Source organism: Anolis sagrei, chromosome 1 (assembly GCF_037176765.1).
Source record: "Anolis sagrei isolate rAnoSag1 chromosome 1, rAnoSag1.mat, whole genome shotgun sequence".
Classification (NCBI taxonomy): Eukaryota; Metazoa; Chordata; class Lepidosauria; order Squamata; family Dactyloidae; genus Anolis; species Anolis sagrei.
The window spans coordinates 221,425,352-221,439,418 of NC_090021.1; the positions used below are offsets into that span (position 1 = coordinate 221,425,352).

At 38.1% G+C, this 14,067-nt stretch overlaps 1 protein-coding gene across 9 annotated transcripts in view; it reads left to right on the forward strand.

Moving 5' to 3' along the window:
• Window positions 1-14,067, forward strand: part of SEMA5B (semaphorin 5B) — a 498,410-nt gene that overhangs the window by 372,870 nt on the left and 111,473 nt on the right. For all 9 annotated transcript variants that reach the window (XM_067473384.1, XM_067473381.1, XM_067473388.1 and 6 more), the window contains 3 exons: window positions 1,378-1,476; window positions 2,716-2,929; window positions 12,735-13,020. In XM_067473384.1, the coding sequence (XP_067329485.1) occupies window positions 1,378-1,476; window positions 2,716-2,929; window positions 12,735-13,020 (599 nt within the window). The remainder of the gene's footprint in view (window positions 1-1,377; window positions 1,477-2,715; window positions 2,930-12,734; window positions 13,021-14,067) is intronic.

The following is a 14,067-nucleotide window of genomic DNA, read 5'->3' on the forward strand; positions in this document are numbered from 1 at the left end:
CAGGAGAGGCTAGAGGACAGAGTATGAAAGCAGTTTTATAGATTGTGGAGAACAATATTCACACCGAAGTTGCTGTATGGCTCTGCTATTATTGATGGGGTGGAGGAGAATCCTGTTAAGCTGGTTATAGGAGCATTAGTCATCATGCCCCTTTGTGTGGCAGCTGAAGCATCACCTGTGTTTTGCTCCAGTGTCCATGTTGCTTGAATGTAGCTGATTTATCAAATGCTAGGTTCTTGTTGGTGGAATAGACAATCGAACAAAAGTATTGATCTTCATGCATGAAATATGCTGAATATTTTTTTTTGCAAGTGGTTGGGTTGTATGTCATCATGCTGCAGTTTTCCAATAGTCTAATTGATTTTTTTTTAAAAAAAAATACATCATACATAGGCTGTTAGTTTTTATGAAAATGCATTTTCCCAGGACCGCGTAGAGCTGAATTATAAAAAAATAGTCAGCAAAGATTTCTTTATCGTTATACACTGCATCCAGACTTTTTCCACTTCAGCCCCGCTGCTCGTTGTAATACCTTTCTTACCCTTTTCCTCTGTTGGTAGCTTATATCCTTTCGGAAAGAGCATAATGTAAGTGTTGCCATGCTGAATTTTCCTCTGCAACCATTTATAGTGGCTTCACCACAAGGCTATTTTTTTTTTTTTTTTTTTTGCTATCTGCTTGAGAATTGGCAAAACCTGGTTATGTGGCAGATGGAATGTAGTTAGCTTAGTTGTTCAGGTCTGCTCAGTGGACAGAGATGTATTTGTATCATGTGCAGTCTCACTGGATTGGCTCTAAAATATCAAAACAGATCAAGATCTGTAATCACCAACACTTTCAAAATGTTTTCTTGAAGTTTATTTATTTGCATATAGACTGAGCCCTGACTATTTTGAGAGTGGGTATTTAAATGCTAGTTAGTAAAAAGTTCATGCTCTTTTCTGTGTTATTATATTTGGGGATTGGAGGACTTTAACATGACTTGATGTCCAGAATTTGGGGGTTCTCTCTTCCATTTCTGTGATATCATTGCTTAGCCTCAACTGAATTTCTCCAAACTTATATTTGGAGAAATTCAGTTCTCAGCACTGTATGTGTTGTGTATCATCACTTGATCTCATTATTCTTGAGTGGCCTTCAGGGCAGATTTTTAGAGCAGGGGAGCAGAATATGTGGCTGTCCAGAAGATGGATGCATCAGCTTTCACTAAGCTCTTGAATTTTGGTTTCCTCTGCCCATATCTTCCATGGCCTGAATATATTTACCCAGTGAAGGGAATTTGCATCCAAATCATTGTTTGGAATTAAGTTTCAGAAAAGTACGAACACATGCTAAAGCCCGCTTTATTCAAAGTGTCTTTTTCTACCTTTGATTCAGGAGGAATGCCAGAACTACGTTCGTGTTCTGATTGTTTATGGCAAGAAAGTTTTCACTTGTGGCACCAATGCTTTTTCGCCGGTGTGTTGCAGCAGACAGGTAAATTGTACTTCTCGTCTTTCAGGATGAGTGAGAGGGTGGAATGGAAATGAATTGTGAGGAAACAAATTGCAGATTATAAATGGTCAGTTTTCATGCTCAGCAGAGCAGAGATGAAAAAGTAAAGGCAAATGGAAGAAAGTTAGTATTATTCTAAAAGAATTCTGAAAGAAGCATAGCTATATAGCAAAAAAGAGAGGAGAAATAGCAGCTGGAAGGTAAATGGCATGGTACAATATCCGTTTGGTCAAACCCAATTATGCATAATAAAATAATGCAAAAATGAAGACATCATTAAGTATAAAATGTAATTGAGTGGGTGACCAGATATTAGCCATTAATAGTTATGCCTCTGTAGAGTGTTCATTGGTATTCATGTTCCTGACAATGGTTGTGCATATGTTCGTTAAATCATATTTGGTTTAAGCTTGTGAGTTGTACCCAGAAACAGCATTTGTCCAGAATTTACTGGGGCCAAACTGCTAATGAGGACTGCATATAGGAAGCATGTAATTCTCTCATTAAAAAAAAAACCCACTGCATTGACCTCCTGTTTATTTCTGAGTTTGTTTTAAAGGTGGCATTAAGCTGTTAAGCCACTTTTGTACCAGGTTGTCTGAAAGATAACCTTTTTCATGCATGAATTGCCCACTCATTAGATCTTCAAGAGACACCTTGCTATATCAGACTGATAGAATTCAAAATACAGAGCCATGTTTTTCTGGCTCAGGATGCAAGGGATCTTGTAGCATATTTAAGACAAACTGAGAGTAAAAAAAAGGTAGTCCAAGCTTTTGTAGACTTTAGTCTATGATGAAGTCAATCATGATGACCCAGGAGGCTTGAAAATGGGCCAAAACTAGCCCCATATATTTGCTTACCTCTTGGGGGGGGGGGGGCTTACAACTGAGTGCTGCATGTGGCCACATTATCCACATTTAACCACCACTGATCTAGAGTCATATGTTTTGGGGGAGAAAATAACAACATTGTTCTGTAGCAGTAGTATTTATCTTTATGTAAAGAAGGCAGATATGGTACACTTATAAATGCCAGATCTCAACCAGGTCATTTTATTATAAGCCTTGTCTTTGGTAAAAGCAGTGTTATCCAGGATTAGTAGTAATCTAAAGGTGTAGTGGGTGTTACACGATCACCAGATGTATCAGTTCTACACTTTTGTTATATTTGTCATTTTGTCCTCATTACAACGTGTCATCTAACATTTCTTGATTACAGATAGGAAACCTTAGCAGAATAATTGAGAAAATAAATGGGGTCGCTCGTTGCCCCTATGACCCTCGGCACAACTCCACAGCTGTGATCACATCACAGGGAGAACTCTATGCTGCAACTGTTATTGATTTCTCTGGACGAGATCCGGCTATTTACCGCAGCCTAGGAAATGTCCCGCCTCTTAGAACAGCACAGTACAACTCCAAGTGGCTTAATGGTAAGAACACCCTGTGAATTAAAACAGCATTAAGACCATCTGGGCTAACTTGGGAAACGGCATCATTTTCTCTTATCACCTAACAGTCCAGACAGTATATATGTGAGGAAGGAGCTTACTTCCAGAGATAACTTGGGAACACTGGTAAAGATAAAGTAGAATGGAATTAGGATTAATAAAATGCCCCAAAAGGGGATTGGTACAATACCTGTCTCTTATCTCTCCTCCTCTCCTTTCGGAAAGCTGTGACATATTAGGCAGATTCAGCTAAGAATCACATTTATATCAGTATTTCCTGGAACTGCTTAAATATATATATATATTACTATATTGCTTATATCTCCTTTGCATCCGACTAACTGTTGTAACAAATCCTATTTCTTTAAAATCTCAGTGGCAGGTTAGGTTTATATTTTGTTCCATTAGAGCTTCTGCATCACAGCAGTTCTTTCCTCCCACATTTGCTCCAGACTTCTGTAATATAGAGAGGTATTTAACATGAGATTCAGCACTAGACAACGTATGGTATATTTTGGTACATCACTGATTTTGAGACCTATGGATAGTTATTACCTGTCGAACACTACACCTTTCAGAATTCCTCTTGTTACCAGGCAGATTTCAGAAGGATGGAAAACTCCTCTCTTGGACAGATTTGTATCCTGCTCTCTCATTTTTATTTTAAAATAAAAATTAATCTTAGATCATATTCGATAAAGTAGTATATAACCATTCATTGCTTTCAATTATGTCACCAGAACATTCTGTGTAAAGTGATCTGTGAATTGAAATTCTTAGTTATTTACATTAACTGAATGGATGCAGTTTAATGCCCGTCATTGATTCTTTAATGAATAAGATAAGTCTCAAAATCCAAATAATTGACATCACTGTGACCTGTCTAATAGTCCTCTTATTCATTTCAATTTGTAATTAACCGCCACCATCATGCCCTGGCTGTCCCATTGACTCTTCAGATTAATGAGATTCTATATTTCAGAGGAGGAAACTGGCAAAATCCCCTCTGAGTTTTCCTTGCTTAAGAAAACCCTGTGAATTCATGGAGTCACCACAAGTTGATCGGTCACTTTAAAGACACTTGCAAACAACATGCCTCAGTTTACTTTGGAGAGAAAAAAACACTCCATTTTGGGTATAGATGCTACCTTTTTGGGAAATTTGACAAAAACATATTTCAATAATCTTTTACTAAAATTGAAAATGAATGCATGGTTTCCATGGCCTTGAGACACATAACACCATCCAGCTGTTGAGGTGCATATCAGGACCTTTAAATCCATTTTTGCTTAGTTAATTTTTTTAAGGGGTGAAAAAAGAAAGTCCCGCGGCACTTTTGACCAAGCTTTTTGAGCCATGTTTGCAAAGCCATAGACAACTTTCAAGATTGGTGAGGTGCTTCAAGGCTGCATTGTTTGCTTGGTAATTTGTTTGAAAGAGTTTTAAAAATTAACTTTTAACATTTAGGGATTTTTTTTTAAAAAAAAGTTAAAATACATACGAATTAGCAATATACACAAATAAAAAGTTAAAATAGGTAAACTATATTAAAACAGAATTAAAACATAAAAAATATATTTTTATTTTAAGGTTATTATACTTATATTACCTTTTCATGTATTGACTAATTAAAGTGCCTTTATATGCCCCACTATTCAGACTCAGCCAATTAATTTTTAATTTAAACTTTAATCTCAAAATTAATCCATTTATTTTCTTTAAGATTCATTTGTTTATTTAATAATACATTTATTGTAAAAATTGAATCTTACTTGTATTCATTATTTTTCAAATCAACTTTGGAATTTTTAATTTAATTACAGTAACTTGTGGTGACATAGTAACAGCACAGTTAGCAGTAGTGCTTTGAGAAATAACTGAAAGTCTCTTGGAAGCAGATGGAAATCTGTGGCTGCTGGAAGATCATAGATGTGTAGAACATCTAACTAAAGGTGGTGATAGATGTCTGTGGAACAATCAGAAACATTTTCCTGTTTCTTCGTTTTTGCATTTTGTTAGTTTAAGAAAGCCATGTGTTCTGGTGCTAAGAGTCAAAATCCTTAAAAAAACTGTAAAAGGTCATCTTTTCGTGGTATTTATCATAATTTGCAGTGCATTAATGATCAACACAATGGCATGAACAATGAGAACAACATAAGAGGTGACATACAATTCTTTGTAGCAATTCATCATTGAATAGCTAAATAGAGGATACCATGGTTCATAATAAACTGTCCAGTGTTAGACTGAAGCAAGAAGGTAAGTTGATGAGGCTGATTTACAAGGCTATTGTCACTATTTTTAACATATTATTTAAGTAAAAGAAGTCATGAGCAATATTTCATTGGTATCAAAATGCTTTGTTGCTCTTATGGTATGCAGCAACGTTTTCATGAGGACTAAGTCTCAAATCTTTGCCCAGCAATCAACTTCAGTTAACTTGTGTCCTTTCTAGTTCTTAGTGATTTTCTTGCAGACGTTCAAACAAAATGAAATTATGTTCTTTGTTTCTTCAAATTACCTGTTGACTTCCTAGGCAAAGGAATACACGGTTTTGCCAGTCCCTTCTTCTGAAAAGTTGACCCCGCTTCGCTTCTAAGATCAGATGGGATCTGATGCTTTTAGAGTATTTAGACCACCTGTTATTGCTAAACAAAAAGATTAATAAAGGACCCTCACAGTAATGCACTTTTTCCTTCATGATGGCTGCAATTCGATCATATGATACGAGAAGTTATACACTCTTGAATACTCAAGCCTGTTAGGAATTGTGGGAGTTGAAGTCCAAAACACTTGGAGGGCCTGGTCTAGCCACATGTGCAAGTGCCTGTTTAGCTGCATCTCTGCCAACATGTCAGTGGAACATTTTAATTCTTCATGATGGCTCTTAGGTCAGTTGCTTATGCCTGACTCACAAATACAGGTGTGCTACTTGGTAGCTTATCACTCAGTGAACGACCGGGATAATGTTGATACATGGTAAACTTTATTCAGAAATATAGTTTTTGCTCTGCTTGAGCTTGAGCTTCTACAAAACTGTTTCTTTTTTTAGACAAGCTGTAATTTTTTTCTACTTTTCTGCATGATCTTGTTCTGATTTATCTTGATCTGTGCAAATCCAGCTCTTTACCATTAGCAGATACTGTGGAAGCAGAGAGCAATAGGAGTCTGTTTCTGATTGAACAACAAGCACAATAGGCCCCTATGACATCTGCTCTTCAATCAAATAAAAGCAGTCTCTCACAATGCACACCATGTCTTGTGGTTACCTCCAAATTTACTTCTAAACATAACGTCTTGGAGGAAACAAAAAGCTTCTTTTGCATATTACCACACAGACATCCCACCGTGGGATGATTGCTAGATTGGTCTCCTCTTTGCTGTCCTTCTAGCAGTAGATGAAGGAATTTTGTTTAAATAGGCTTTTGAAACAAGCGGCTTTTAAGAAAAGCACTTTAAATTGCAGCATTTTAGCTGTTTTTATAAAATGTTTTAAAGAGTATGTTGTAAATTGATCTAATATGATGAATAGATTGTGCTATAATGTTTAATTTGTATGATTTAAATTTTAAGCAGCCATGAGTCCAAATCATGGGGGAGATAAAGACAGCAATAACAATAAGTTATATACTGTTAGAATATCAAAGATTTTTGTCTTGTTCTCCAACATCCCTCACGTTAAAGCCATAGTAGCAATTCTCAGTTTTCAGTATTCAAGAAACAGGCATACATATTAAGTTCATGTCCTGATTTTTTTGTGCCAAGCATTATTTTATTATTTATTTATTTACAGTACTTATATTCCATCCTTCTCACCCTGAAGGGGACTCAGGGCAGATCACAGAACACATATATGGCAAAAATTCAGTGCTGATTATACAATAACAAAACATGCAACACATAGAGGTATATATATATATATATATATATATATATATATATATAGAGGCTTTTGCTCATCATTCGGCATCTTTGGAGGCTGTGCTTGGTTCTGGCCACAGGGGGGTGCTGTCACTCCATCTCCTTGCCAAAGAGCTTTGTTTGTTTGTAAACTGTCCCCCGAATGCCATGCCTAAAATACCTCCATGCTTAATGCACTTTCTATTCATCTACTCACATTGCTGTTTTCAATCCGCTAGGTCGGCGTGGAGCTGGGCTGAAGTTCAGGAGCTCAAACTGTCAATCTTTTCGGTTGGCAAGATTTACTGCAGTTGCAGCTGGTGTGCTAAACTCAGAGGCTGGTCTTTTCTATTAGCAATAGATTCATTTTGAATATCAAGACAATGCACCTTCCATATCCACAGCTTGAAAGGGTATTTTTAAAAACCCATTTCATACAAAGGACACCATTTTACTACTGCTTCATTGTATGTAATATAACTTGTTATCCATGATTGGTTCTGGAACCAAACTCCAGCAGATACCAAGGGCCCACCGAACTTTGGGCTGTAGATCTTGGACTGTTTGTTCCCTTTTAACTATTAGCAAGATTTCTTTGGAATTTGTAGCTTGAGAATGGCATCCCTTATACATGGTGCACTGAGATCCATAGCTATTGTGTCATTTTTGAAGACAGATGATTTCTAAACTGGTTGAAAGCAATTGTTATGGGAGACACTGAGCTCTCTGACTCGGCCAACAAAATCACTATAGTATAGACATAGTGTACTATTTTCTGCTGGGGACATTTAGTGGTAAAAACAAGTATGAGCAGTCCTCACCTTGGGCCAGTTTTGTGGGTCAGATATACTCTGTCATCAATCCAAATCCATATAAGGGTGAAAACTGTAGAAGTACAGCATGCATTCGGGAAGTGGTTCATCAATAAATGTTAGCAACAGATTTAATGCCAGTGAAGTCCTGCGAATTCCTGTTGAAAGTTGAATACAGGAAGATAGTAAAGTACACAGCAGCCTGAAAATGCATTCTGCTGCAATTACATTTCCTAATGAGTGTGTATGTGTGTGTGTGTGTGTGACACACATCATACTTCCATTAGCTCAAGTAATCTTACAAAATGACTTTAAAAGTTTGTTTTGTTCTTTTTTTGATTAACCGAGGTGTTTTAGCTCCATGGTAGGTCAATTAATCAATTCGTTGGTGGAAAAACAATATTGAAGACAGTCTGTTTTACCGAGGCTCTCATTGCAAGGAGCTTTCTCCGCTAGAAAGCCTCCTTAAACCTTTACAGATGTTGCTGCCTATGTACTAACATAGCTCTTCATGACTTTGATGGATTTCCATGCGTGATAATTCAGCAGAGACCCATTAAGCAATGAAATAATGTTGGCTGTTCCTCTCTTTACCAGTGTGCATGCTCCACAGCAGTAATCTGTATGATCTGTAAATTGTATACCTAAGAATCATCCTCTCCTCAAGAACATATGGATAAAGCTCACCCAAGCAGCAGAGATCAATGAGAAATGAAGAAAAGTACAGTGGAAGAGCTGATCAGAGCCCAGCTACAGTAATGGGAATTAATTTCAAAAAGATTTCTCTGAAATTTTCACTTTGAACAGCCATTGCTTTCGTGAACTGACTGAATATTTATGCTTCCAGTTCTGTTCTTTCACTATGATGAGCTAGACCTGCAATTGCTCTCCTAGTGCAGTGGCTCTTCCTCTTACATACCAGGAAAGAAAGAGCTGACATATGTTAGCTTCAGTTCAAACTGAGTCCGCTGTCAGTATTACTGCTTAACTCTGCTTGGAAACATCCAGCTCCAGGTGTGTGGCACTACAGAGGAAGTCTGTAAACTGCAATGACATTAGAGGAGATATACCGAGCCAGATCAATGGTCTTAGATTCTTACCTCCAACAGTGACCCATATTAGATGCAAAGGGGAAAATTGACAGAGCATTTGAAAAGAGCAGACTGCCCTGTTTTCTGTTATTTTAGTTCAATATCAATTACCTTCAGTCCTTGAACATCCTGATTTATATGAATATGGACACATTGACTATTTTAGTCAATACCATTTTCAAGTTCTGTTTCTCCACCTTTTAAAAGAAACTTAATCATGTATATTTATAACTTATTAATTTATATTATTGAGTGTTGCCACAGCTCATATGAATCAAGCCTAATCTATACAAGCAGATGACGTAGCTAAGCTCTTTCTGGCCTTTGCACAACCATTGCATGATTCACCCACTTTCCAGTTATGAAAATTTATTTATTTCACGCATTTGTACCCCATCCTTCTCACCCCCCGGAGAGGGACTCGGGGCAGCTTTACCGCAACTCAGCCATTAGATGCTGAACACATAAATTAAAATAAACAATTACAATTAAAACAACAGATAAAAACAATTATAAACATTCATTTTAAAGTTCCGGCAGTTCAGAATCATAGTCCAAGGTCAGTCCATTGAGGGTCACATAAAATCACTTTCTTTCTAGTTGCTACATCTACTGCTCAAATGCTTGATCCCATAGCCAGGTTTTGAGTTTTTTTATGAAAGGCCAGGAGGGAGGGGGCAGATCTGATTTCGTTGTGGAGGGAGTTCCACAGCCGAGGAGCCACCACTGAGAAGACCCTATCTCTCATCCCCACCAACCGCACTTGCAAGGGTGGTGGGACTGAGAGCAGGGCCTCCCCAGATGATCTTAACCTCCTTGATGGTTCGTAAAATTATTTATTTATTATTATTATTATTATTATTATTAATGTGCTTGTATACCGCTAATATCTCAGCCTAAATCGGCGACTCATTGCGGTTTACAACACTTAAAAAACAACAATATTCAGTTTAAAAGCATAAAACACATATACAATACAAATTATTGGGCCACCAATAACCATCCAATGCATCTCGTAACTGGAGTCGCAATCCAAATTCATCGTCCATGATTACCAGTCCTTTAGTCATCATAATTCGTTGCAACGGATTAACCGAATGCTTGTTTAAACATCCATGTCTTCAATCTTTTCTGAAACACCATCAGCGAGGGGGCTGATCTTACCTCTATGGGGAGGGTGTTCCAAAGCCGAGGGGCCACCACAGAAAAGGCCCTGTCTCTCGTTCCCGCCAGCCGCACTTGTGAAGCCGGCGGGATAGAGAGCAGGGACTCCCCAGAAGATCTTAGGGTCCTGGTGGGCTGATAGGTTGAGATACGTTCGGATAGATAAGTTGGGCCAGAACCGTTTAGGGCTTTAAAGGCCAACGCCAGCACTTTGAATTGAGCCCGGTAGCAGATCGGCAGCCAGTGGAGCTGGTGCAGCAGAGGAGTTGTATGCTCCCTGCGCCCCGCTCCTGTTAGTATCATGGCTGCCACCCGTTGGACTAATTGGAGCTTCCGGGCTGTCTTCAAAGGCAACCCCACGTAGAGAGCGTTGTAGTAGTCAAGACGGGATGTAACCAGAGCGTGGACTACCGTGGCCAAGGAGATACATTTGGACAGGTTAACTGGGCCAGGACCATTTAGGGCTTTATAGGCCCTAACATGTAAATGACTAGATATCAAACAGAAGGATTTTAAATAATACTGCAATCTGTTTTATATAAATATCTTTTTCATATGAAGATCTTTTGTACTAATCAAATGTATTTCATCTGTGGATTGAATTTGGTATCATGGGAAACTCCTTATGATTTATCAACAACAATAATGTACATTTTGCATTTTGGGTCCTTCCTCCTTGAACCAGACGTCTAAAACAATTTTCTATCTCATTATGAATTAGAAGGTTAAATGTAAATAATATAGACAGGGTAGAATTATTAGCTGTTGGGGGTTTAAAGTCTTCTTCAGGCACATAGCCAGAAAAACAAATTAAGATAAGAAACCAGGAACCGTGCCGAAAGGCAACCCAGCTGTTCTTTGAAAAACAGAAGAATGGCACAGATTCTTGACAGAGTTGGAATTTGAGCTCATACAGAGAGAGATTCTCAGAGCACTCAGGAGTGATTAACTGCCAGATATAGTACAGGGAAATATCATAGAAAGACAGCATCTTCCAGAAAGGACACTAAGAATGTCAATCCTGGCTTCCCAACAGAAATCAGAATGAGAAGCTACATTTCAGATTAGCCATATTCTCAGTCTGTCACTTTTGGGTACTCAAGGAGCTGTAGATCAAGGCCAAGCATTGCTTTATAAGCTTTGATTCCCGCAGTAATTTTTCAATCCATCCAGTGACTCTGTCCTGAAATAGCTGTCTTCTACACTCATATATTGATTCTTCAGAATGAGTGAGAACACTTTGAATTTGCAATACCTTGATTGAAATGCTAATGCACAGATAGAGTTAGAAATACTCTGTGAAATTAAGGCAGTGTATCGGAAATGCTATCAAATGGTGGGATGTATATAAATGGTCTGTACAAGATGCATCTATGAAATTCTACAATATATCAAATGTGAAAAGTATGATGTACTACAAATGGCCTCTCAGATGATATTCCACACCACGGAATTGTAATTTAAATACCATGTGTTTTATAAATCTTCCTTATAAGAAGATTTTTTACCTATACTTTTTACATTTCTATCTCAGAAAATGTAGTGGGCCTAGACTGGAAATATCTGTGTGATAGTATGATTGTCAATAAAAGGTGTACCTTCATAAGCTAAAAACATGGATGTTCCACTGTGCCTTCGATTAGACAACCCCCCAGATAACTTGGCCCAATCATGACCTAAAATCTCATCCTTGCACTTTACTACCACTCTATACCCAAAGTCATAATGTCTCATCTTATATTGCCCGTTATCCCTAATGCTACCATTTGGCATACGCACTTTACCACCAGCCCTATTCTTACTATTGAGTTGCACTGGCCTGTCCATCCATGCCCAGGAATTGTTTATTATTGCAGTTTCTTTGGTTGTTGGTTTGATCGTTGCTCTTATATGCAACTTTTCTTTTATTCTGTTTTGTTTCTTTGTGTTGCGTTTTATCTTACTGTGTTTTATATTTGAGTACTTTTAACCATGTTGATTTTGGGCTCGTTCCCTATGTAAGCCGCCCGAGTCCCTTCTGGGAGATGGAAGTGGGGTATAAAGATAAAGTTATATTATTATTATAAATTAATTGTTTTACATCCATCCTAAATACTGTAATAAAATAAATTGTAAAGCCACACACCTCTTATCCTGTAATATAAATTTCCTGAACATCCAGAGCTTAAGATGTTCTTCAGGGAAACACTGTTGTTGATCTACTACTAGGCAATGCCTTTGTTTACAACCTTGGAAACGTAAACTCTGAGGAAATCGATCCAACTGCAGATTCGCAAGAACTTCCTTTCCATAGAAGCGGTAGGGGAACCATTGCTATTTCATAGCATATATGTAAAAATATTCTGAATCAAGAAATGTTAGACAGTATATTTTTATATAGTAGGTTCAAGGACCCCTTAAAAAATACAATCGACCCTCTTCCCAGTGCAGTTTATTTTATTGCACTGAAAATTGATTTGTGCTACATAAACCACTCTGAAATATATATAAAAAATCAAATGAAGATTGATTTAGACTAATTTTTACCATAAAATTCACCATGATATGAAAATGTTTAAAGGATCAAGAAGGAAAATGAAGTGGGGAATCATTTGGATCTCTTGTGTTTTGCTCCACAGTGGCTTATTCATACATTTAACACATTCCTTGATGCTGTAGTCATCTGGTGATGAATGGGGTTGTAGGGACAGCCCCATATTTTCAGATATTGTTGGAGAGTCTTTCTCATCTCTGCCAAGAACCTCTACCCATCCCCATCCTGTAAATCTCACTCTTTACTATGTAAATCTCACTGTATTTTATGACTTAATTTCCCTCCAGAGCCCAACTTCATTGCTGCCTATGACATCGGTTTGTTCACTTACTTCTTCTTTCGTGAAAATGCTGTAGAGCATGACTGTGGGAAAACTGTCTATTCTCGAGTGGCAAGAGTTTGCAAAAATGACATTGGAGGAAGATTTTTGTTGGAGGACACATGGACGACCTTCATGAAGGCGCGGCTCAACTGCTCTCGTTCTGGGGAAATCCCTTTTTACTACAATGAATTGCAAAGCACTTTTTATCTACCTGAACAAGATTTGATATATGGCGTCTTCACTACCAATGTGTGAGTTTGTTCTTTCTTTTGCTCACTATTTGTTTCTTTTCACTCTTTAACTTCTTTTTTCTGAAGTTTATTAATGTTTAACAAGTGGGAGAGTAATAAAGCTGTAAGGTGCCTTGCATGCCATATTGGTAGAAAGATGAGACTACTCAAGCAAATGGTGGATATTCATTTAATCTGTGGTGAAGTCTGCATGTTTGCATGGATATAGAAAGCATCTGTGCAGAAGACCTTGGGCTTCTTCTTATCTGTAATGAACAGAGGTTTGTCTGTTTCGTTGGTTAAGGTCTACTCAGTAGCAACTACCACTAATAGTTGCCACAGAGATGGAATACAAATGTCACCTGGAGATCTATTTCACTGAGTGGTCATCATTGATATTTGCATACTCCCTTGCCTTGCAGGAAGTTGTAGTTCTAGTCTGATTTCTCTTTTTGCCTTATGTTTTCTGTAACAGTTGTGAAGATGAGTGTCATCTCCCTTTGATTGTGACACTGGAGGAGTGGGAATACATCGCTCATCAAAATCGTTATCTTTGTTCTAGAATTCTGCTAAACATTCCCTAAACAGATACAGTTGTACATTTTAAATTTTGAAACATAGGTCCTTCAGAAACCCTTGAGTTGTGGTCTTACACTTTCTAGGGAATTAATACTGCAATCTCAGTGAGGCTAATCAACCATCTACATCATGCCTGCACAACATATAGCCCGCAGGTCGGATGCAGCCTGCAAAGGCCTTCCTTGCAGCCTGTGGGCAAGCTCAAACCTCCACCCAACCGAGCACCATTTGCCCAGGCCTCTCTGAGCGCAAGGCCCACTCCAGCTTTGCACCCTTCCCACAGGAATGTCGTGCAGGTGGGTAAGGGGCGGGGCTTCTCCTTTGACAAGGAGGAAGGAATAGATGTACCTGCAAAATGGTTTGTGCAGAAATTTTGACCCTCCACAAAGCCTGATCTGAGCAATTATTTTATACAGCGAGTCAGGGAGGAGATTGCTGTAGTGATGTGAGTGTTGGACTTTGATTTTGGAGTCCAGTGTCTGAATCCTT